The 24,435-nt window shown below is 37.3% G+C and overlaps 1 protein-coding gene across 12 annotated transcripts in view; it reads left to right on the forward strand.

Annotated features, from left to right (window-relative positions):
• Positions 1 to 24,435, forward strand: part of ARHGAP28 (Rho GTPase activating protein 28) — a 229,771-nt gene that overhangs the window by 128,220 nt on the left and 77,116 nt on the right. For 11 of the 12 annotated variants that reach the window (XR_009251060.1, XM_058692670.1, XM_058692663.1 and 8 more), the window contains 2 exons: positions 7,945 to 8,147; positions 19,406 to 19,623. Coding sequence is in view for 11 of the 12 variants with exons in the window: in XM_058692663.1 (XP_058548646.1) it covers positions 7,945 to 8,147; positions 19,406 to 19,623 (421 nt within the window). In the remaining variant the exon portion in view is untranslated. Of the gene's footprint in view, positions 1 to 7,530; positions 7,704 to 7,944; positions 8,148 to 19,405; positions 19,624 to 24,435 lie in introns of all 12 variants that reach the window. The other variant, XM_058692669.1, reaches the window with a different exon arrangement.

Consider the following 24,435-nt stretch of genomic DNA (forward strand, 5'->3'; position numbering starts at 1 on the left):
TTGGAATTTAAAAAATACAAACAGTTTATGAAGATTAAGCTCTATTTATCCTAATATGGTGAGGTATGAAGCTACAGATTAAAGGCTCATCCAAGTGTTGGATGAGCCTGAGGATCATAATCATGTAATGCTTTAAGACTGGTAGGTCGTGGTCCCTACTCTACCCTGGGATGAAGAGGGAAATATTTGGATCCCTAACTGAAAAAGCGAGAACTCTTCCAAATGTGCTTGTCCCCAAAATACTGTCTTACTTCTTTGCCAAAAAAAAAAAAAAAAATCATGCAATTATTGGATTCTTTGGGTGGATTACCTCAGAATGAACCAATGTGTTACTCAGATACTCATGACCTGTATTTCACATTTGACTCCCCTACCCCAGCAGAATGTTGCGGTGATCTCTTCTCTGAGATTCCACCAATGTAAGCTTTGGATGAGTAAGAAATTGTGTGCTGTAACTAAAACTGTCATTAGTAGCCCTAAATGTGTCTGCTCCTCATCTTCTAAGATGTACTTATTCTTTCTCAAGTTTCTCACTTCTTCAGACATTTTCAGTGCCTGGATATATCTGCGTGTTTGCTTAATTTCTAAGATAACTTATGCCAGTGCATGCAGTTATTGAGGTGATATTTCTGTGCTGGCACGGAAAATATATCTATGACATATTTTTGAGTAGGGGAAACAGCAGCTTATAGACAAATACTGATGTGATACAGATGGAGAAGACCTTCAATTTCCACTTTATAACTTATGTATGATTTAAACTTTTATGCTTCAGTACTGGGTTATAGTTTTTAAAAACTTGGTCCATGACAGGGCACCTGGGTGGGTCAGTCCGTTAAGCATCTGACTTCGGCTCAGGTCATGATCTCATGGTTCATGAGTTCGAGCCCCACATCAGGCTCTGTGCTGACAGCTCAGAGCCTAGAGCCTGCTTCGGATCCTGTGTCTCCATCCCTCTCTGCCCCTCCCCCACTCATTCTCTCTCTCTCTCTCTCTCTCTCTCTCTCTCTCTCTCTCTCTCTCTCGGTCTGTCTCTCAAAAGTAAATAAACACTAAAAACAAACAAACGAAAAAAACTTGGTCCATGTCTGTCATTAATACTGTAACTTTTTCACAAGTCAAGCACATTCATTTTGAAAGATATAAACCTAAAAAATATCCATAACTAGAGAAGGTTTTGGGCTTCTGAATATGGTATATGAAGGGTAGTAAGCTGTGTAGCAGTGGTAATTGGATACAGTTTATAAGATGTTTCTATACTAGAATTCTGGAAATTAGTGGCTTTCAGTATTGGTCTTGTTGCAAAAGGGAAAAGTCTTCAAAGCATAAAAAATAATGAAGGAAGCTACAGCCATCATGATACCTGTGTCGATTTCTATCTCTACCATTAGAATATATCTGTCTTCGGGCACCTGGGTGGCTAAGTGAGTTCAGCTGACTGACTCGTGATTTTGGCTCAGGTCATGATCTCATGGTTCACACGTCGGACTCTGCACTTACTGCCTGTAGCCTGCTTGGGATTCTCTCTCTCCCTCTCTCTCTGTGCCCCTCCCTCACTCATGCTCTTTCTCTTTCAAAATAAATAAACATTAAAAAAAAAAGAATATTGTGTCTTTCAGACTATAAAGAATTCAGTAGAAAACTCTTACCACCCAATTGTTAAAGCCGCCTAAAATTCACAGCATAAGAAAATAAAAGGGATAGTTCGTAATTTTCTGAAATGCTTTGAGTTTTAAAAATAAATTGGCTAACTCCCTGCCAGTTGATGTTCAAAACTCGCACTACTTAACAGTATGGTAGTGTCAGGATCAGTGGTAAAATGCCAGAAACTTCTGCTAAAAGTGATTTAGAAATGTAGGATTCCTAGAGACAGTATTGAGCACACGGATTTGTTTTCTTATTCCCCTGTCTCTTTGTTTGCTCCTGCATATCAGTGTGCTTTGCATATGCTATAGGACATGGCTAAATTCTATAGCAGTCCTCTGCTGCTCTGCATATAAAAATGAAACTGCCCTGAGTCATAATGCCACAGTTGGCCTCTTTTCATCTGGGAGTTCTTGTTTTGGGTGAAACAGCTCGGCCTGCACACTGGTGAAGAGGTAGTCTCAGCGTTTTGGTCAACTCCAGTTGAGCCAAGGGAGAACAAGGCAGGCTTGGAGTTCTTTGAAAGAAGGTGCACAGTCACTCCAAATTGGAAAATTAAAAAGAAAAAAAATAATGTCAGAACAAGAATAGAAGATCATACTGCATAAAGTAGCTCAGTTATTCATGGTTCAGAACCAAAGCGTTCTTGTTAATCAAACATTGTTCCCAGGGAGTATGAGATTTGTCAATCAGATACCATAGAAGTGAAATATTTTTTGAATTTTTTCCAGTTTTATTGAGATATAATTGACATATAACATTGGGTTAAATTTAAGATGCACAACGTGTTGGTTTGATATGTGGACATGTTGCAAAATGATTACCACAACAATGAGGTCACTTAACACATCACCACCTCACATAAAAATACTTCATTTTATTTTTATGCAAATCTCAAAAATTTCCCAGAATTCTAGCATTTTCGCATATATTTCCTCCATTGTGCCTCTGGTTTTTTAAACTCACATTTGTTGGATATTTTTGTGTTCTAAATGTACATATGTGCTAACTTATTTAGTCCTCGCAGCGGCCCTGTGACAAAGTGCCCCATGAAGCTGTTCCCTGCTCTGCTCAACTGTGTATCTGCTAGATTGGAGGTAGCCCTGTTGTGGCCCTCCTAGATCGCAGGAGTCTGCACTGCCCTCCTCAGTGGTTTGACCTTGCCCGTAGCGGTGATCCAGTTCTCCCTGAACTCACTATGTATGGGTCTTTGTGTTCCAGGTCGGTGCCCCCTTCCTCATCCTCATGTAGGATTTTTCCATTTAATGTTACAGATTATTTCCTCACACTACTATCTCAGTATTTAAGTAGCCAACTTAAAATTTTTTTTTCAATTTTTAATAGTTCTGATAAAAGTTACCATATTAATAACTTTTTTTTTTTTTTTTTTTTTTTTTTTTTTAGAGAGAGAGAGAGTGTGAGTGGGGAGAGGGGACAGAGGGAGAGAGAGAGGAGGGGATCTTTTTAAAAAAATATATTTTAGTGTTTATTTTTTGAGAGAGAAAGTGAGCGTGAGTAAGCAGGGGAGGGGCAGAGAGAGAGGGAGACAGATCTGATGTGGGGCTCAGTCCCACAAACCATGAGATCATGACCTGAGCCAAAGTTGGAGACCTAACCAACTGAGCCACCCAGGTGCTCCAGAGATGGAGAGAAAATCTTCAGGTCTCTCTTAAGGTTAAGGTTGATACCACAATCCTGGGATCACGGCATGAGCTGAAATCAAGAGTCAGATGCTCATCCGAGTCACCCAGGCACTGCCGCTCTTAACCATTTTTTTTTTAATTTTTTTTTTCTCTTAACATTTATTTATTTTTGAGACAGAGAGAGACAGAGCATGAACTGGGGAGGGTCAGAGAGAGAGGGAGACACAGAATCCGAAACAGGATCCAGGTTCCGAGCTGTCTGCACAGAGCCCGACGCGGGGCTCGAACCCACGGACTGTGAGATCATGACCCAAGCTGAAGTCGGACGCTCAACTGACTGAGCCAGCCAGGCACCCCAACCACTTTTTAAGCATACAGCTAGTTCAGTGGTATCAAGTATATTCACATTGTTGTGCATCTACCTCTACTATACCTCTCCAGAACTCTTTTTCTCTTGTAAAACTGAAACTCTATACTCGTTAAACAAAAATTCCCCGTTTCCTCATCCCCACAGAGCCCAGAAAGCACCACTCTGCTATTTGTCTCTATGATTTTGACTTCTGTACATACCTCTTATTAATGGAATCATACAGCATTTGTCTTGTGACTGGCTTATTTCACTTAGCATAATGTCCTCAAGGTTTAATCATGTGGTAGCATGTATCAGAATTTCCTTCTTTTTTAAGGCTGAATAATATTTTATTATATGTATAGACCACATTCACTTATCCATTCATCTGTCAAAGTTGCTTCCACCTTATGGCTATCAGGAATAACACTGCTATTAACACAGTGTACGGATTTCTCTTTAAGACCCTGTTTCAATTCTTTTGGGTATATATACCTAGGAGTGGAATTACTGCATCAAATGGTAATTCTATATGTAATTTTTTGAGGAACTGCCATACTGTTGTCCACAGAAACTCGACTTACCAACAGTGAACAAGGGTTCCATCTTCTCCACATTCTTGCCAACACTTGCTTTCTCTTTTTTTTGATAGTAGCCATCCTAGTGGGTGTGAGCAGCCAACTTTTTACACCTTCTCTGTCATCATCTTAGATACTTTTCCAAAGCTAACTTTTACTATATGTACTTTTAGTTGAAATATAGTTGACATACAATATTATATGAGTTTGAGGTGTCCATCATAGTGATTTGACATTTATATATTTATAACATTTACAAAAATTCTTCCCATGATAACTGTAGTCACTATCTGCCACCATACAGTATTATTACAATATTATTGACTACATTCCCCTTGCTGTACTTTTCATCCCTGTGACTTAGTTTATTACTGGAATTTTATGTCTCTTAATGTCCTTCAGCTGTTTCACCCATGGTCCTAGTCTCCTCCCCTCTGGCAACCATCAGTTCTCTGTATTTAAGAGTCTGTTTTGTTGTTAGTTGTTCATTTGTTTTGTTTTTTAGATTCCACATATAAGTGAAATCCTATGGTATTTGTCTTTCTCTGATTTATTTCACTTAGCATAATAATCTCTAGGTCCATTCATGTTGTTGAAATGGCAAGATTTTGTTCTTTTTAAGTCTCAATAATATTCCATATTGTGTGTGTGTGTGCATGTGTACATATATACATCACGTTCTGTATCCATTCATCATATCAATGGACACTTAGGTTGCTTCCATATCTTGGCTATTATAAATAATGCTGCAATAAATATAGGGGTGCATATATCTTTTTGAATTAGTGTTTTCATTTTCTTCGGGTAAATACCCAGAAGTAGAATTACTGGGTTGTATGGTATTCCTATTTTAAAAATTTTGAAGAACCTTCACACTTTTTTGTGGCGGCTTCACCAGTGTACATTTTCACCAACAGTACACAGGACTTCCTTTTTCTCCACGTCCTTGTCAAAACTTGTTATTTCTTGTCTTTTTGAAACTAGCCACTGTGACTGGTGTCAGATGTCAAAATGGTGTCACTCATTTTGGTTTTGATTTGCATTTCCCTGATGATTAACAATGTTGAGCATCTTTTTATGTGTCTGTTGGCTATTTGTATGTCTTCTTTGGAAAAGTGTCTTTTTAGGTCATCTGCCCATTTAAAAAAATTTTTTTTAACGTTTATCCATTTTTGAGAGACAGAGAGAGATAGAGCATGAGCGGGAAAGGGGTAGAGACAGGGAGACACAGAATCTGAAACAGGCTCCAGGCTCTGAGCCGTCAGCACAGAGCCTGACACGGGGCTGGAACTCACGAACTGCGAGATCATGGCCTGAGCCAAAGTCGGACACTCAACCGACTAAGCCACCCAGGAGCCCCATCATCTGCCCATTTTTAGTTGGACTTTTTTTTGGTATTGAGTTTTATGAGTTTTTATATATTTTGGATTTTAACCCTTTGTGTAGCCGCACACCAGCCGACTCTAAGCCAAGGGTAGATGATGGTCTGGCAAGGCTAAAAGAGTGACTTAGAGACAGAGATCAAGACATAGGTTTATTTGGGGAACTTACATACAGGAAATCCAGGAGTGGCCAACTGGACAAAGCATCCACTTCTGGAATCCACATGCAATAAGTTTTTATAGTGTAGCAACTAGCCTACCAACTATCTGTAGCCCTTCCCTTCCATGCACAGCCAGTGTTCCAAGGAGATTGAGGCCTAGCATCCAGACATTCTTTGTTACAAGGGAGATATTGGGTTGGCCACCATTGGATCTCCTAACCTTGAATACTGAACAACATGTTCTTCTACCTATTCTGTTTGATGGGAATATAGAAGGAGGATAGGATCTCTGCATTCTCAAGATAGTGATTAACACAGACATTCAGGGTGTGCTTGCCCAAACAGCCTTCTAGTAGGTACCATACACCCCTTACCACATACATCGTTTGCAAATAACTTCTCCCATTCAGTAGATTGCCTTTTTGTTTTGTTAATTGTTTCCTTCACTGTCGAAAAGATTTTAGTTAGATGGACTCACAATTGTTTATTTTTGCTTTTGTTGCCCTTGCCTGAGGAGACACATTGAAAAGAATACTACTAAGACTGATGTCCAAGAGTTTGCTGCCTATGTTTTCTTTTAGGAGTTTTATGGTTTCAGGTCTTACATTTAAGTCTTTAATCCATTTTGAGTTTATTTTCGTGTCTGGTGTAAGCAGGTGGTTCACTTTTATTCTTTTGCATGTACCTGTCTAATTTTCCCACCACCATTTATTAAAGAGACTCTCTTTTCCCCATTGTGTATATTCTTGCCTCTTTTGTCATAGATTAACTGACCATGTGAGTGTGGGCTTATTTCTGGGCTCTCTATTCTGTTCCGTTGATCTACATGTCTTGTTGTGCCAGTACCATGCTGTTTTGATTACTATAGCTTTGTAATAATAATTTGAAATCTGCAATCGTGATACCTCCAACTTGTTCTTTCTCAAGATTCCTTTGTCTCTTTGAGATCTCTAAAATTCCATAAAAATTTTAGGATTATTTGTTCTTGTTTTGTGAAAAATACTATTGTTCTTTTGACAGGGATTATGTTGAATTTTTGGATTGCTTGGGTAGTATGGCCATTTTTACAATATTGATTCTTCCAATCCATGAACATGGTGTATGTTTCTATTTATTTGGGTCATCTTCAACTTCTCTCATCAGTGTCATATAGTTTTCAGAGTAGGGGTCTTTCACCTTCTTGGTGAAATTTACTTCTAGGTCTTTTATTCTTTTTGATGCATGTGTAAATAGGATTGTTTACTTAATTTCTCTTTCTGCTAGTTCATTATTAGTGTATAGAAATACAACAGATTTCAGCATGTTAATTTTGTATCCTGCAGCTTTATTGAATTCTTGTGTTAATTCTAATAGTTTTTCATGGTAATTTTGGGGTTTTCTATATATAGTATCATGTCATCTGCAAATACTGACAGTTTTACATCTTTCTTACTAATTTAGAAGCATCTTCTATCTTTTTCTTATCTGACTGCTGTAGCTAGAACTTCCAGTACTATATTGAATATAAGTTTGAGAGTAGACATCCTGGTTTGCTCCTGATCTTAGTGGAAAAACTTGCAGCTTTTTACCATTGAGTATGATGTTAGCTGTGGGTTTGTCATATCTGGACTTTATTATGTTGAGATATGTTCCCTCTATACTTATTTTGCTGAGGAGTTTTATCATGAGTGGATGTTGAATTTTGTCAAATGCTTTTTCTGCATCTATTGAGATGATCATATGGTTTATATCCTTTATTTTGCTAATGTGATATATCCTGTGATTGATTTGCAGATATTGAGCCACTCTTGCATCTCTGGAATAAATCCCACTTGGTGGTGAATGATTTTTTTAATGGATTGTTGAATTCAGTTTGCTAATAATCTGTTGAGGATTTTGCGTCTGTGTTCATCAGAGATATTGCCCTAAACTCTATGCTTTGGCCAATACAAGTAACTGCATGCTTTGTAAGTGTGTGAAAATTATAAAAAGTATTATCACGGTGATTCCTACATGGCCAGAGTATCATTATGAATTATAGGGAATAAAAAAGAAGGGCCACCACTGAGTGGAGATTATTCTCTCAAAGCCCACTCTGTCACACTTAACTCTATTTCTCCATTGATTTTAAACATAAATTTTATTTCATGATTTGTAACATTAAAAGACACTAATTTTTATTAACAACAGATATTGTTCTTTCCTCAGAAAATCTATTCCTCGCTGCCGAAGAATTAACAGAATGCTCTCCAATGAGTCCCTACATTCGCCTGCATTTAACCGTTCCAACTCACAAGCCTCCATAGACAGCACCTCCATGGAGGACTTCTTGCGGGAAATAGAAAGCATTAAAGAGAGTAGCATGAGAGCACAGGAAGAGCAGATACCAGCTGAGGTCAAGCCTGTGGATGGTAAGGTGTTGGATCTGTCTTCCCGTGTGTTTACTATCTTCCTTCGTATGTCTTGTTGTGTTCGCAGATGGGGATCATTCTAGTAGTAGTTTAACAAATGAAATCAGTAGAATTTGGCATATCAGCTACCAGCTCCCACTCATTTATATCTGTTGGACTGGCTCATGGTGGCTTCTATAAACAGTGACATGTCCTGACAAGAAGAGCTGTCAACATCCAACTTGATTTCTGACGTATCACTGCTTAGGCATGCTGTGCCTATCATTGATTTGATTCATTATCATCTGGCAGATTGAGTATTCTAATTTTGATGGCTTTTACATTTGTACACTTGACTATTAATTACAAAAAAAAGAAAGAGAAAGAAAAAAGATGCCAGTATAATTGTAGAGGAAAAAAAATATTTGGTTTTGCAGCATCTACTAGTATTAATGTATTTAAGGCATAGATTATCTTGTATTTCTCAAAGTAAAAGCTATGTCAAATATACCAATTTTTAGTGAAACTAAACAGAAGATTGAGAACTAGAAAAAATATAATTGTCCTTAATTATTAAAAAGAGCTAAATTACTACCTTTGGATTAAAAGTATAGGTCATCTCAGTTGCTCTCTATCACCAAGTAAATACATAACATATCCAAGAAAGACTGAAGGTAGTTAAGTAAGTACCCACCTAAGAATGTTTCCATTAGCCAGTGATTAATCTCAAGACAATGACCAAAACTTTTAAAAAGTTTTCATTCTGGGGCACCTGGGTGACTTAGTTGGTTAAGTCTCTGACTCTTGATTTTGGCTCAGGTCATGATCCCCCGAGTTGGTCTCTGTGCTGACAGTAGGGAGACTGCTTGGGATTCTCTGTCTCCCTTTGTCTTTGCCCCTCCCCTGCTTGCATGCACACATTCTCTCTGTCTCTCTGTCTCTCTGTCTCTCTCTCTCACTCTCTCTCAAAAATAAACATTAAAAAAAAGCTTTCATTCCTCATTCCTTTGCATGTAAGTCTGTCCTTCTTAGGTCTGAAAAATAGTAGTTTATGTGCACCACAATTAGTATATTTCACAAATCATTAGAAATAAAAGTCCCACCACACATTGAATGAAAATCCGTTCAAGGAAACCATCTCCATCAGTGTGGTGTATTCTTACTCCATTTACCTACACCCTTCCATCTTGCCTTTTTAGATCCAGAGAGATAGAAAGACACATGAAGGAAAATACCTTTTATTCTTCATCCCTTTTTTCATACTAGCTAGCTATCTGTATTAAAAAAACATGAGTTCGGGGCACCTGGGTGGCGCAGTCGGTTAAGCGTCCGACTTCAGCCAGGTCACGATCTCGCGGTCCATGAGTTCGAGCCCCGCGTCAGGCTCTGGGCCGATGGCTCGGAGCCTGGAGCCTGTTTCCGGTTCTGTGTCTCCCTCTCTCTCTGCCCCTCCCCCGTTCATGCTCTGTCTCTCTCTGTCCCAAAAATAAATAAAAAACGTTGAAAAAAAAAATTAAAACAAAAACAAAAACAAAAACATGAGTTCATACTAATAACCTTCCATTCCATTCCAATTCACCACCACAAGATTTGTTGTTGCCTTCTTCTTTTTTTTTTCTGTATTTATAACTCCTCCAATAATGAGAGACACCTGGTTTCTACTATCATTTGGTCAAACCTAGAGTACACAGAAAATATTTTCAGGTTTGCTAACCTAAACTTCTACAAAAAACATACTTATTAACTAGACTTTCGTATTTATTTACAGATTTTTTCCCCTTGAACTATTCACACAGAACTTTTTTTTTTTTTAATTTTTTTTTTTTAATGTTTATTTATTTTTGAGACAGAGGGAGACAGAGCATGAATGGGGGAGGGGCAGAGAGAGAGAGAGATACAGAATCGGAAGCAGGCTCCAGGCTCTGAGCCATCAGCCCAGAGCCTGACGCGGGGCTCGAACTCCCGAACCGTGAGATCGTGACCTGAGCTGAAGTCGGACGCTCAACCGACTGAGCCACCCAGGCTCCCCAACACAGAACTTTAAGTGTACAATTCAGTGATGTTTGACTGATGCTAACTTTGTAGCCTCACATTAATCAAGAAAGATTAACATTTTGGTCAACTCAGAAAATGTCTTCATGCTTTTCCCCAATCTTGTCACTCCCATGACTGCTTTTCTCTGGCCAGAAGCAACCATGATTCTGATGTTCTTGTATCATAGATTAGTTTGAAGTTTCGCTTTTTTTTTTAAGTATATTTTTTTAACGTTTGTTATTTATTTTTGAGAGAGAGACAGAGAGAGAGCAGGGGAGGGGCAGAGAGAGAGGGAGACACAGAATCCGAAGCAGGCTCCAGGCTCTGAGCTGTCAGCACGGAGCCCAACGTGGGACTTGAACTCACAAACTGTGAGATCGTGACCTGAGCCAAAGTTGGCCGCTTAACCGACTGAGCCACTCAGGTGCCCTGGGGTTTTGCTTCTATCACTTCTTTCACTGAACATAGTGTTTTTGAGATTCATCTGGTGTATCAGTAGTTGCTCTCCTTTTGTTACTGGGCAGTTTGTATTAGTTTCCTCGGGCTGCTGTAACAAAGTACCCCAAAACCCCGTGGCTTAAAACAGCAGAAATTTACTTTCTTGCAGTTGTGGAGACTGGAAGTCAAGGTGTCAGCAGCTTCTCTGTTCCATTCCTTTCTCTTAGCTTCTGGTGGTGCATGCAACTCCTGCTATAGGCAGCAGCGCTTGGTACTGTTGTAGGTGTGTAACATCTACACATGTTGTACCACCATCAATACAGCACTGTTTATGTGAACATACATTTTTTTTATTGTGGAACAATTTAAAATCTACAGAAAAACTGCAAATACAACTTAAATAACCTTCTTTTTGGTCTGGAGCCATTTGACCATTTGAAAGTAACTTGCCAACTGCCCCTGTTACTCACAAGTACCTTAGGTCTTTAGATCTATAGAATATATCTAAGATATAATATATGTAAAATATATGTTTTAAAATATATATACACCTACACTTTTGTCTATTTTGTCAGTTATGGATAGGAAGTTGGTAAAATCTCCAACTCTAATGATTGAGGATTATGGATTATGGATTTGTCTGTGTGTGTGTGTGTGTGTGTGTGTGTGTGTGTGTGCAGCTGTTCTGTATATAGTGACAGTATAACTACTGAAATGAAGAAATTATTATTATTTTTTTTAAATGTTTATTTATTTACTTTTGAGAGAGGCACAGGCACAGGCAGGGAAGGGGCAGAGAGAGAGAGGGAGACACAGAGTTTGAAGCAGGCTCCAGGCTCTGAGCTGTCAGCACAGAGTCCAATGCAGGGCTCGAACCCATGAACCGTGAGATCATGATCTGAGCCAAAGTCAGTCACTCAACTGACTGAGCCACCCAGGCATCCCAAGAAATTATTTTTGATACATCACTGTTATCCAATCCTGACTGCATTTAAATGTTGTATATTTCCTATATTATCTTTTATAACAAAAGAATCCAGTTCAGAATCACTTGTTGTACTTCATTGCCATGTTTCTTTTGTTTCTTTATATCTAGAATGGTTTCTCAGGGCCTATATATATATATATATATATATATATATATATACACACACACACACACACACACATATATATATATATATACACACATATATATATATATACACACACACACACACATATATATATGTATGTATGTATATATATATATATACATACATATATATATATATATACATACATATATACATATATGACCTTGAAGCTCTTGAAGATTACAGGCTATTTTGTAGAATATTCCTCTGTTTGGATTTGTCTGGTGTTTCCTGATGATTCAGATTCAGGCTCTGCATCTCTGCAGATCATGATGCTGTCTGTATTCTTTTCATTGCATCCTATCAGGTGGTATATAGTTTTGATTTTCCCATTAATGATGATGTCTACTTGAATCACTTCAGGTGCTATTAACAAGGTCTCTCCCTGTGAAGTTACTACTTTCATCTTTGTGATCAATAAATATTTTGTGGAAATCAAAACCACACTCAGATACCACCTCACGCCAGTCAGAGTAGCTAAAAGGAACAAATCTATAGATGCTGAAGAGGATGTGGAGAAACGGGAATCCTCTTGCATTGTTGGTGGGAATGCAAACTGGTGCAGCCGCTCTGGAAAACAGTGTGGAGGCCTCAAAAAATTAAAAATAGATCTCCCCTATGACCCAGCAATAGCACTGCTAGGAATTTATGCAAGGGATACAGGAGTGCTAATGCAGAGAAGCACTTGTACCCCAATGTTTATAGCAGCGCTTTCAACAACAGCCAAATTATGGAAAGAGCCTAAATGTCCATCAACTGATGAATGGATAAAGAAATTGTGGTTTATATACACAATGGAAAACTACATGGCAATGAGAAAGAATGAAATATGGCCTTTTGTAGCAACGTGGATGGAACTGGAGAGTGTTATGCTAAGTGAAATAAGTCATACAGAGAAAGACAGACACCATATGTTTTCACTCTTAATGTGGATCCTGAGAAACTTAACAGAAGAATGGGGGAGGAGAAGGAGAAAAAAAAAAAGTTAGAGAGGGAGAGAGCCAAACCATAAGAGACTCTTAAAAACTGAGAACAAACTTAGGGTAGATAGGGGGTGGGAGGGAAGGGGGGGTGGGTGATGGGTATTGAGGAGGGCACCTGTTGGGATGAGCACTGGGTGTTGTATGGAAACCAATTTGACAATAAATTTCATATTAAAAAAATAAAAATAAAAAATAAATATTTTGTGGAAATAAAATATTCTATATCAAGCTGTCAAATTATTTCTTTTTTATGTTTTATTATTTATTTTTTGAGAGAGAGAGACAGAGCATGAGCAGGGGAGGGGCAGAGAGAGACAGAGACATAGAATCTGAAGCAGGCTCCAGGCTCTGAGTTGTCAGCACAGAGCCCAATGTGGGGCTCAGACTCACGAACCATGAGATCATGACCTGAGCTGAAGTCAGAAGCTTAAGCAACTGAGCCACCCAGGTGCCCCATATTATTTTTTTATATCAGAATGGGCTCCTGGTTTATTTAGTGTGTTATTTGTTAGTGGGTTATCTTTTACTATAATCTGTTTTGATATTGAAAGTGTTCCATATTTGATCTGGAAATCAGCTAGGTTAATTCTACTTTTCCTTCTGTATTTGTGATTCCCTTCTTAGACAGTGGCTTCCACTATCTTACATATATATATCATATATATATATATATGATATATATATGTAAGATATATATATATATGTAAGATATATATATATATGTAAGATATATATATATATATATGTAAGATATATATATATATATATGTAAGATATATATATATATATGTAAGATATATATATATATGTAAGATATATATATATATGTAAGATATATATATATGTAAGATATATATATATATGTAACATATATATATGTAAGATATATATATATGTAAGATATATATATATGTAAGATATATATATATATGTAAGATATATATATATGTAAGATATATATATATGTAAGATATATATATATGTAAGATACATATATATGTAAATATATATATATATATATATATATATTTATTTATTTATTTATTTGATTAATCCCTCTATATGTTATCAATTTCCCCTCTCCTTTTCATAGTTGCCCTGCTCATCCCACTTGGGCCCTAACATCCCTGCTCCTCTGCATAAATGACTGCCTTGCTGTGCTCTAACTAATATCTTTAGGCTTTAAGACTTAATTTTGAGGGAAGAAGTAGCCATATGTCTTTTAAAGAAATCAAATCTGAATGTTTAACATTTCCACTACTTTTCTTATTTTTTTTTTTATGTTTGTTTTTGAGAGAGAGAGAGAGAGCAGGGGAGGGGCAGAGAGAGAGGGAGACACAGAATCTGAAGCAGGCTCAGGCTCTGAGCTGTCAGCACAGAGCCCAACTCAGGGCTCAGATTCCTGAACCATAAGCTGAAGTCAGGTGCTTAAGTAACTGAGCCACTCAGGTGCCCCTCCACTACTTCTTTTTTGTATATCCAGTATCCGTCTGACATCTTTTCCCTTTACCCTAAAGAGCTTCCTTTAGCATATATTACAGAGCAAGTTTGCTGGTGATACATTTCTTAGTTTTCATTCATGTGATAATGACTATTTTACCTTTGTTCTTGAAGGATATTTTTGCTAGACATATAATTATTGGTTGACAGGTTTTTATTTTCATTCAGGATTTTTTAAACATCATCTTACTATGTTCTGATCTTCACTGCTTCTAATAAGGGCTCAGTGCCTTCATATTGTTGCTTCCCTATATGTAATATGTTCTCTTTGACTGCTTTCAAATTTTCTCTCTTTGGTTTTCAGCAGGTTCTCTTTAGGATGCCTAAGTGCAGTTTTCTATTGTATTTGACCTACTTTGTATTAGTTAAGCTAACTGGTTTTTGAACAAATTTTGGAAACTTTTGGATATTATCTCTTCAAATATGTTTTTTTTTTCTTCACTACTCTCTCTCTTTTCTGAAACTCAAAGTATACATATATTACAATACTTAACCATTCCCAATAGGTCCCTTGGGCTCTGTTTTAAATATTTTAAAATATTTTTCTCTCTTTCAGATTGAATAATTTCTACTGATTTAATCTTCAAGTTTACCAGTCCTTTCTTTTAAAGTCTATAATACACCATTAAGCCTTTACAGCAATTTTTTAAATTTAATATGTTTTAATTTTATAATTTGAATTTTAGATTTTTTTAGTTTCATTTTTTCTATTTTTCATTTCTTTGCTGGAATTAATTATTCCCTCATGATAATTTTTTCCTTAAAGTCCTTGTCCAACTTCAGAGTCCTCTCAGAGTCACTTTTTATTGATGACCTTTTCTCTTGACAAATTAGTCTATTTTTTTTTGTTTTCCTTTTTATTATATCCTACCTATTGTAACATCATTGAGAATGTAATATTATAACATTGTTGATATCTTTCAGAGACTATCCCATTATCTTCCTCTAAAGGGAGTTAATTTCATAGCAATTTTCATAGATTGGACTCATCCTCACAACACCATCTTCTGTGCTCTGTGCACTCTCTGTAACCTTGCTCATTTATTTTAGCCCTTTTAGGGGCGCCTGGGTGGCGCAGTCGGTTGAGCGTCCGACTTCAGCCAGGTCACGATCTCGCGGTCCGTGAGTTCGAGCCCCGCGTCGGGCTCTGGGCTGATGGCTCGGAGCCTGGAGCCTGTTTCCGATTCTGTGTCTCCCTCTCTCTCTGCCCCTCTCCCGCCCGTTCATGCTCTGTCTCTCTCTGTCCCAAAAATAAAAAAAAAAAAAAAAAAAAAAAACACAATATTTTAGCCCTTTTGGCTGCTGTTTTTCAATAGGATGCTGGAGTCTCACATATGCCTTTTTGGTTTAATGTTTAGTTAAGGATTTGATCAGAGTTTGTGCAGATTTTGGAGCTCTCTCCTGTGTGGCTCCCTCCTAATAGGAATGTGCCCCTCACTTTCCAGCCGTCCTAGTAATAATCCCTTATTGCATCCCCTGACTCTTCAAATAAATAAGACTGTGGTTTTCAGTTGTGTTCTACCCCAGGTGTAATGTAGGGATTGGGAAAGGACTCAGTTGAAAAGTTGTATAGGTACAAATCTCACACAGTACATTTTCTTGTATCAAAATTTAATTATTTTTCAGTTTCTGCCTACACTTGGTTCTTCTCCATTACCCTCAAATAGTTATTTTATGTACTTAGTTCAGAGTTCATAACTGTTATACGCAGAACTATTATTTCTCTACGAGCTACTCTATTTTACTAGAAAATTTTATTCCCTTTTTGGTATCTTTCTCTAACAAAGTTACTAACTAGGTGGATTTTTAGTACAGAATGGTATGTGTGACAGCTACATTCAGTTTTGAAAGTTGGTGTTTTGCGTTCTTCATTTTCTCACTTAGAATAATTAAATATTTCAACTGGGATTTAATTAATTCAACAAATATATGTACCTGCTTCTCACAGGCATTGCAAAATGTTGGTGTTAGAGTTATAAACAAAGGCAGAAATGCCCTGCTCTAATGGAGCTTATAACCTAGGAGGAAAAAAATAACTAATGAAATGATATAACTAGATGTCTGTTGGGAGGAAAGTTATCTGAAGAAAAAAGACACACAGCAGGATTAGGATGGGTAACAGTGGGCCCGACTGATTGAGGGATTCAGGAAAAAAAGACTTCATTGAGAAAGAAATATATAAATTGAGATCTAAAAGATTGAATGGCCAAATTATTAGGAGTCCAAATAGAAGGATTGGCATGTCCAAAGGCCTTGTAACAAAATATATAATGGGGCTTTTTGGGGCTTTTGAGGAACCAGACATAGACAAGTACTGTCAGTGAGGGGAGAATGAAGAGAGTATGGTACACGCTGTGGCCGGAAAGGTCAACAGCTTCATGTCCTGTGGGCCGTGTGAAGGATTTTATTTTATTTATTTTGCTTATTTTTTTATTTTTTTAAAGGTAGGCTTCACTCCCTGTGCATAGCCCAGCGCAGGGCTTGAACTCACAACCCTGAGATCAAGACAGGAGCTGAGATTAAGTGTCGGATGCTTAACTGACTGAGCCACCCAGGCGGCCCAAGCGTTTTATTCTTAATCCCAAGAGCAAGGAAGAACTGTGACCTTTCAGGAAAGGGCTTCTATTTGCATTTGGAAAGGTCTGATTTAGTTACAATATGGATCATGGATTGGAGGGGTGAATCAAGAATGGGAAGAAAAACTGGGAGGCAACTGCCATAGTTCAGGTGAGAGATGATGGTAGTTTGGGCCAAGGTCAGAGCATAAGACAAATAAAAGTGGAAATTTTTGAGAAATAATAAGGAATTAATATCAAAAGGACTTGATGATAGGGATGCCTGGGTAGCTCATTTGGTTGAGCATCCAACTTTGGCTCGGGTCAAGGTTTGTGAGTTCAAGCCCCATATTGGGCTCTCTGTGCTCAGAGCAGAACCCACTCTGTTCCCCTCCTCTCTCTGCCCTACCCCTGCTTGCGCTTTCTGTCTCAAAAATAAATAAATATTAAAAAAAAAAAAGGACTTGGTGACATATTGGATTTGATGTGTAAAGGAGGGAGATGTCAACAACATGTCCTAGGTTAGTTACTTTGCTAAATTAGATGGATGGTGGGTTTCACTTACTGAAATGTGGAATACTGAAAGAGGCCTAGAGTTGGGAACGAAGAATATGTGTTCAGGTTTGAACTTGTTGAGTGTGGTGTGCGACTGATAGAGTCAAGTAACTGTTGAGTAGGTAGTTGAATAGATGTAGCTGAAATTCAAAGGAGTATTCTATGTGAAAGTTATACATTTGGTAACTGGAGGAATGAGCACAGGATTGTGATTCCATAATTCAGCAATGTTACAGGAGTAATACTGATTTCAAAGACATTTCTTTCCTGTGGAAAATATATGTTCTGCAGATTCTGTAGTCTGAGTCCAAGGATTCAGATCATCTTCACTCCAGTGTCTGTTAATTCTAACTCCTTCCATCTACTCTTTCATTACTGCTTACAGAGTTGGAGGGGAAAAAATCCAAATTCTAAAACTTTCATATTGAACTATATTTGTAAATTTTGTCTTAAAAATGAAAATATTATCTGTGGCCTAAGTAAAAGACAATTTCCAAGTCATAACTGACTAATTTAAAATGTTTACTATTTTGGATCGGAGCTGCTAAGTTTATGTTTACCTTTGCATTTTCTGTTAAAGAGATAACTTATAAAGCAAATGAATAAACTTACAGAGACACACACACACACACACACACAAAATAACCAAAAAAAAAAAAAAAAAAAAAAAAAAGCCTCGCTGAGAAGTTCCTATAAAGTGCATTTAGAAGGCTTTGTTTATGTGATACAATAATGTGAGCGGGGTCCAAGCCTCTTAGACTGATGATTTGACAGGCTATTTGCAAATCAATTTGATCTGCTCTTTAAACAAATCTCATTCAGGTAATGCCTGTTTAGCATAGTTCCCGGAAATGTATCTGTAGTGGATTTTCTGTTACATGATGTTGTTATTCTTAATTTTTTTTATTTCTGCACATGTAATTTTCAATATCAGTTAACCCTCATTATGATGAACTTTAAACTTTTTAATTGACTTCTGAAAAAAAGGAAAGATTACTTACCTAATGTTCAGACTATGTAGAAAAGAGAATGAGTATCTATTGAATTCATGCTCTGTTCCAGATTCTTGGTTATCTATCATGAATAAATTGATACAACAATCATCATAGCCACCTAGTACATCTTGTTACCTCCATTTTGCCAACAAAACAGAAGCCTAGAGATATCTAAAAACTTTCCAAAGCTGTTTGCCTAGTAAATGGTGTCATTGGGATTTGAACCAGCATTTGAGTGATTGAAAAACCTTTTCCTACCCCACTAAGCCATTCTTATTCTATTATGGTTTTAGTTTAAGTATTCATATTTTATCATTGTTTGAAATTGCGAGTCCAGATATGGCTTATATTTAACTTTCTGGCAAGGAAAATTACCTTACTAAATATGCCAATTAACCTTACTCTCTCAGAAAATACTTTAAAATTTGACTTACTTAAAAAATATCATACAGATTTTTCATTAATTCCTATAGGCCTTTCCCACAATTACCCTGGAAAAAAGGATGGTGTTTTTTTTTTTAATTGAGGTATAGTCGACATATAACATTAGTTTCAGGTGTACAACATAATGATTCGATATCTGTATACATTGCAGAGTGATCACCACAATAAGTCTTGTTTATATCCATCACCATAGTTACAGAATTTTTTTTCTTACAATGACAATGTTTAAGATCTACTGTCTTAGCAACTTTCAAATATGCAGTACAGTATTATTAACTGTTATTGTCACCATGCTGTACATGACATCCTCATGACTTACTTATTTTATAACTGGGAGTTTGTACCTTTTGCTCCCTTCACTCATTTCACCTACCTCTGTATCTGTGAGCGTGTGTGTGTGTGTGTGTGTGTGTGTGTGTGTGTGTGTGTGTGTTTTAAAGATTTCACATAGAAGTGTTATCATATGGTGTTTGTCTTTCTCTGTCTGATTTATTTCACCTAACTTGCCCTCAGGGTCCAAGATTGGTCTTAATATAGTGTTTACTATTTATTCACTGATATGCACAGGCCTATAGATATACATGCCATCTAATTAAATGGAGAATGTTCTGACCTTTCCTTGGTAATGTTATTTGACAGAAGGAGAACTCGAAGCAGAGTGGTTGCAAGATGTGGGTTTATCAACCTTGATCTCGGGTAATGAAGAGGAGGATGGCAAAGCCTTGCTCTCTACGCTGACTCGAACCCAAGCAGCTGCAGTGAAAAAGAGATACAATACTTACACTCAAACCATGAGAAAAAAGAACAAGCAATCTGTTAGGGATGTCAGAGACATCTTTGGAGTCAGCGAATCTCCTGTAAGTAATGAACTTGGCTCAAAAGTTTTGCTTTGATTTAGGGGCGATGGGGAGAATGTGAAAAAAATGTTAGAAAAAGTTGGCCATTCTCTTTTAGAGAAAACTAAAGCAGACAGAAGAGTGCAAATTTTACAACTTTGAAACTTAAGCGATCATTCCTTCTCCTACAGCAGCCTCCCTCAACACTTTTTTATTCCTTCTTGGTTGAGTTGGAGAATATCTTACTTGGTAATGGAGCAAATCTTTATAGATGGGATACACAGAGCCTTTACTTAAATCTAACACTGAATGGAAATTCTGTGGACAGGCAAAGGAGCCCCAGAGAAGTGGGCCCAAAGTATTCTAAGCAAGTTTGGGTAGTTAATTTTAAATGGAGGTTGGAGTGGGAGAGTGGGTAGGGTAGCCTTTATGTTCAAATTAAAATGGTAAAAAGTGAAAGATGCCAACATTAATTAAGTGGGCAAGAGAGTGATTCAAAAAACCATAAGGGAAGCATCACATGTTTTCTGAGAAATGGCTAGTTGAAATTCCAGCTTACCCTTAGCAATTCCATGGCCACAAATTTTACTTCTGATGGTGTTAGTCATGTTCTCCTATTGCTAGGATGGTTTTGCTGCTAGCTCTGCCTTACCACTCATTTATTTATTCACTCATTGCATCACTGAAATCAATAACTGCATTATTGATGCAGCAAATACTTGCCAGATACATTCTCTGTGCAAGATCCTGTATTAGGCTCTATGCAAATAGGATTCTCAAATTTTGGGGATAATTAGTCTGTAGAAAAAAGAAACTGGATATTCTTCTGCAGTTGCAGAGAGTTGCCTGGGGCAAGTTAGTTAATCACTCTGATTTACATTTCTTATCTGTTTAATTGTAATATCAATAATGACATAAATTAAAACTTCAAGGATATTTGGGTAGGAGGCTTGGTTGAAGGCACCCTCCACTTTGAGTTACTTTAGGTTATCTGTAAGTCCAGTCTTCTCTTATATATATTCATCACACTGAGTAGTTGCCAGGGTAGCTCACATTTCCAGGTTAACCTTTGCATTTGTGTTAATAATGCCCTAGAATAGCAGTGTCCTTAAGAACTTTCTAGTGATGGAAATAAATGATCTAATTCTGTGCTGTCCAATATGGGTAGCTAGAGTGTGTCCAATGTGTAGCTAGTGTAAGGAACTGAAATTTTAATTTTGTTTAATCTTAATTAATTTAAATCTAAATCATCACATATGGCTTGCAGCTAATGTACTGAGCAGTACAGTTCTAGAATCTTCTGTTGTACATAATTATATACCTGAGGCAGTGCATTTTGAGTTCTGTGCTGATCGAACTTTCAATCTAGCTGAAACCCGTACCTTTTTGGAAGTGAGATTTTCTGTAGCTGTAGTTGAATCAAGGTAACACCCACAACTTGAAACAAGGGCTTCAGCCATGTGAGTCCTGGCCAAGGTGCCTATGAAAGAAAAGGTTTACCCTGCTGGTTTAAATTCCTTGAGTCATTTCACATATATGTCCCAGATCGTCTTCAGAGAATCCTAACAACTTGACCTACATGCTTCCTTTCTTATTTCTATTTCCAACTACTTCAGGCTAAGATTTTTGCTCTTCCCTAGCAAATTGCAAAACAGTTAACTATCTATAGCTTCTCCAAATCCTGCAGGTACTGAAGAAAATGCATTCAGTGTGTCTTTAGGTTTCCAAAAACTTTGGACTCCTAGATGCATAGAAACAGTGGTCTTCCCACAGACCCTAAAGGGAAGTATAAAGTGGGCACTTACACATTGGGGCTTTAAGTACAGAAAGAAACGAAAGATCTGTTACTTCTCCATAACATGCAGGTGCAGGAAACCGGTGTTTAACTCCAGCAAAGGCAGAGAAAGGACCATATTTGTGGTAAATAAAGGGAATGCTCCCCTGGGGCTCTTCCCCCTGCCCACCTTCCTCTTCTCCCTTCCAGTCTTGCTGCTGAAGCCCCAGTTCTGAAGTGAATAGAGAATGGGTGTGCAACAGGGAGAGTGGTTGAAAAGAAATCCATATATTCTAGGGAGTAGAGGTCTTTGTGCTGTCCATAGAAGCGCAGCACCTGGAAGTCAGTGAAAGCCTGGCATTACAAAATTCAGATTGTTCTTCATAAAAAATACATAAATCTATCGTTTTAAAAAAATATGGTAAGTTTACAGGTCTATCAGGCCTAATAAACATCTTCACAGACTTTCTTCCTAAAAAAAAAAAAAAAAATCAGCATCTGCTTCTGTAAGTAGACTTGGAAGTTTCTTAGAAAAGTACCTAAACTTTTAAAATTTCCTGTCTGAATTTGACAGCATAAATACCAATTCATCCCTCCCTCCTTCTCTTGCCCAAAGTATCTGTCAGCCCTGGTCTGTCTCTCTCAATGTCTCCCCCTCCTTCACTTCCCCTGTCTCTATATGACTCTCTCTGTCTCCCCCCCGCCCCCCACCACATATCCTCTCCTACTCTGTTTCTTTCTTTGTCATCATTTACGCACATTAATAGAAAATCACCTAAAGTTTCCATTTCATTTTCTTAATGAAGATTTAACATCATAAGTTTCATAAGGTAATTTTGCATTAATCTTAGGCATGTGAATCTGACCCCGTGTACTTATCTAGTGAAGATATAAATTCAGTAATTTAAAAGATCGATATGTAGATTACACTCCTCTTTTCTTAATGTATTTTGCACACTGAATCCCATGCTCAGAGTAATTTGCCTCCAGAATTTTGGAGCTACTCGTTCATTATCTTCTCTCGTGTACTGTTGGTCTATGGGAAGCACAGTATCTCCACCAATGAGGAATGAGTTCCTTTATATACAAATGTGGAAGTTTTTTGAGCTTTATGTTTATTGTTGGAACCTTGCAATTTCACCAGTTTTACCTTTTGAAAACATTCATCCTAGTCACCGCTAAAAGAGCTCTTTCAATATGAGAGCTCATTCATTCTTCAGGTTCTGCATATTGCCTTCTAATATTTAAAACCAGTATTTATTCCCTTCCTTCTGTCACTTATCTCCTTCTGGAACTCCCGTTAGATGATTGTTGCATTGTTTGGATTGAACCTCAGTATCTTTTAAATGTTCTCTTGTTATTCCGGGCTTGGTTTGTGTGTATCTGTGGCTGTCCTTTCCACTTCATTTTTTTATATCCGTAACTTACTGTAATACCATAATACCATCGTATTATTCATGGTGGTATCAATACTTCTGCCTTTCATTAATTAAAAAAAAATTAACAGCCATATTGTTAATTTGCTGAGGCATCTCCTTTCCCCTGACTTCCTCTTTATTTTAGTGATCTGTTCTTGTTTCTTGGCTGCAATAGCCCTAAACCTTAAATTCCAAGGTGGTCTTCTTTTCCTTGAATTACTGTTTTCTTCAGGGTCATCTGCTTACGTTTGGCATCATTACATTACTATTGTTCAGTTGATTTTGGATATTTGGGTGTTAATTCCTATTAATGCAGGGCTAGGTTGATTGAATGATTGATTGATTGATGAGTATAGGTAATGACTGTATATTTCCTATGCAGTTACGTAGACTTATTTTCTCCCTAAAACTCTCCTAGTGGATAGCAGTCTGGACCTGTGTGAGTGGTGAAATGTGTCAGTCAGCTGTCACACTTCACTTTAAAGACACACAAATATAGTATCAATGCAAAAGTAATGATAATCTTAAAGAATTACTTTTTTTTTTTTTTTTTGCTTTTCAGGCAAGCTTAACTTGCCTTTTTATACTCCTGTGTTCTTTCAGAAGGCCCCAATGAAGGGCAATTTAACCTTCTGTCCAGGACCACTATACCAGGACACCCCCCCCCCCCCAAGGCAAGTGGTCATGTTGTCAACAAGAGGACACTTGTTGGGTTTTATCCTGGAATCACATTTAGCTGCTGCCCGCTGTTCAGTGTTAGAGGGAGGGAAGCTCTCCTGGCTGCTTTTTTCAGAAAAACATTCTTCGGTCACTGTGGCCATTGGCCTCTGAATTGGGGATGCCTTACTGCTCTCTTTATTCTCAATGTTGATTATGTGTTTTTTTTTCTAGATGAGCGTTTATCTTCTATATGTTTTTCTCTTGTAACTTTTTTCAGGCCAAGGTTTCCCTCTACCCTTATTAAGCCATTCTTGCTTGCTTTTTATCTTCCAGGAACATCCAACAATTTCTGTTCTGCTAATGGAAATGTTTAGTGGTTTCTAGATCTCCTCTTTGAAAAAGGTATCTCTTTTGACACTATGAGTGATTTGTAGGGGGAGGAGAAAGCAGTATGTTCATTTTGCTATCTCGACCCTTGAAGAATCTGTGCTGATTCTTCAGTAATATTCCTTCCAAAAAATGTGTTTTTCCTTATTATAAAAATAGTACATAATCTTTACTGGAAACTTAGGAAATATGAACAAGCAAGGTGAAAAATGACTATTTCTATGGGCCCAAATAAAATTTTATGATTTAATTAAATATCCAATAAATAAAGTTTTCAGTGGAATTCTAACCGTAAAGGAATAAAATATTTAACCCCTGTGTTAGTAGAGCTATTATGCACTGAATCACAAATACTAAATCAGCCTCTGGATGTATGTGACAGGATCTGCAGTACTGTTCATCGTGAGCAGAATTCTGGGACCCAAATACATTTGTTTCTAATATTTAGAAGATGTGAATCAAACGTTCCTTTCAGTAACACATTTAACTGAGTAAAATAGTCAACCTAATTTATTTCCAATTTCATAATTGATAAACAACTAGTCAGAGGTGGGACTGACATAATTGTGTAAATATAGTCATGCACCCTGTTTT

The sequence above is a fragment of the Neofelis nebulosa genome, chromosome 11, assembly GCF_028018385.1.
Source record: "Neofelis nebulosa isolate mNeoNeb1 chromosome 11, mNeoNeb1.pri, whole genome shotgun sequence".
Classification (NCBI taxonomy): domain Eukaryota; kingdom Metazoa; phylum Chordata; class Mammalia; order Carnivora; family Felidae; genus Neofelis; species Neofelis nebulosa.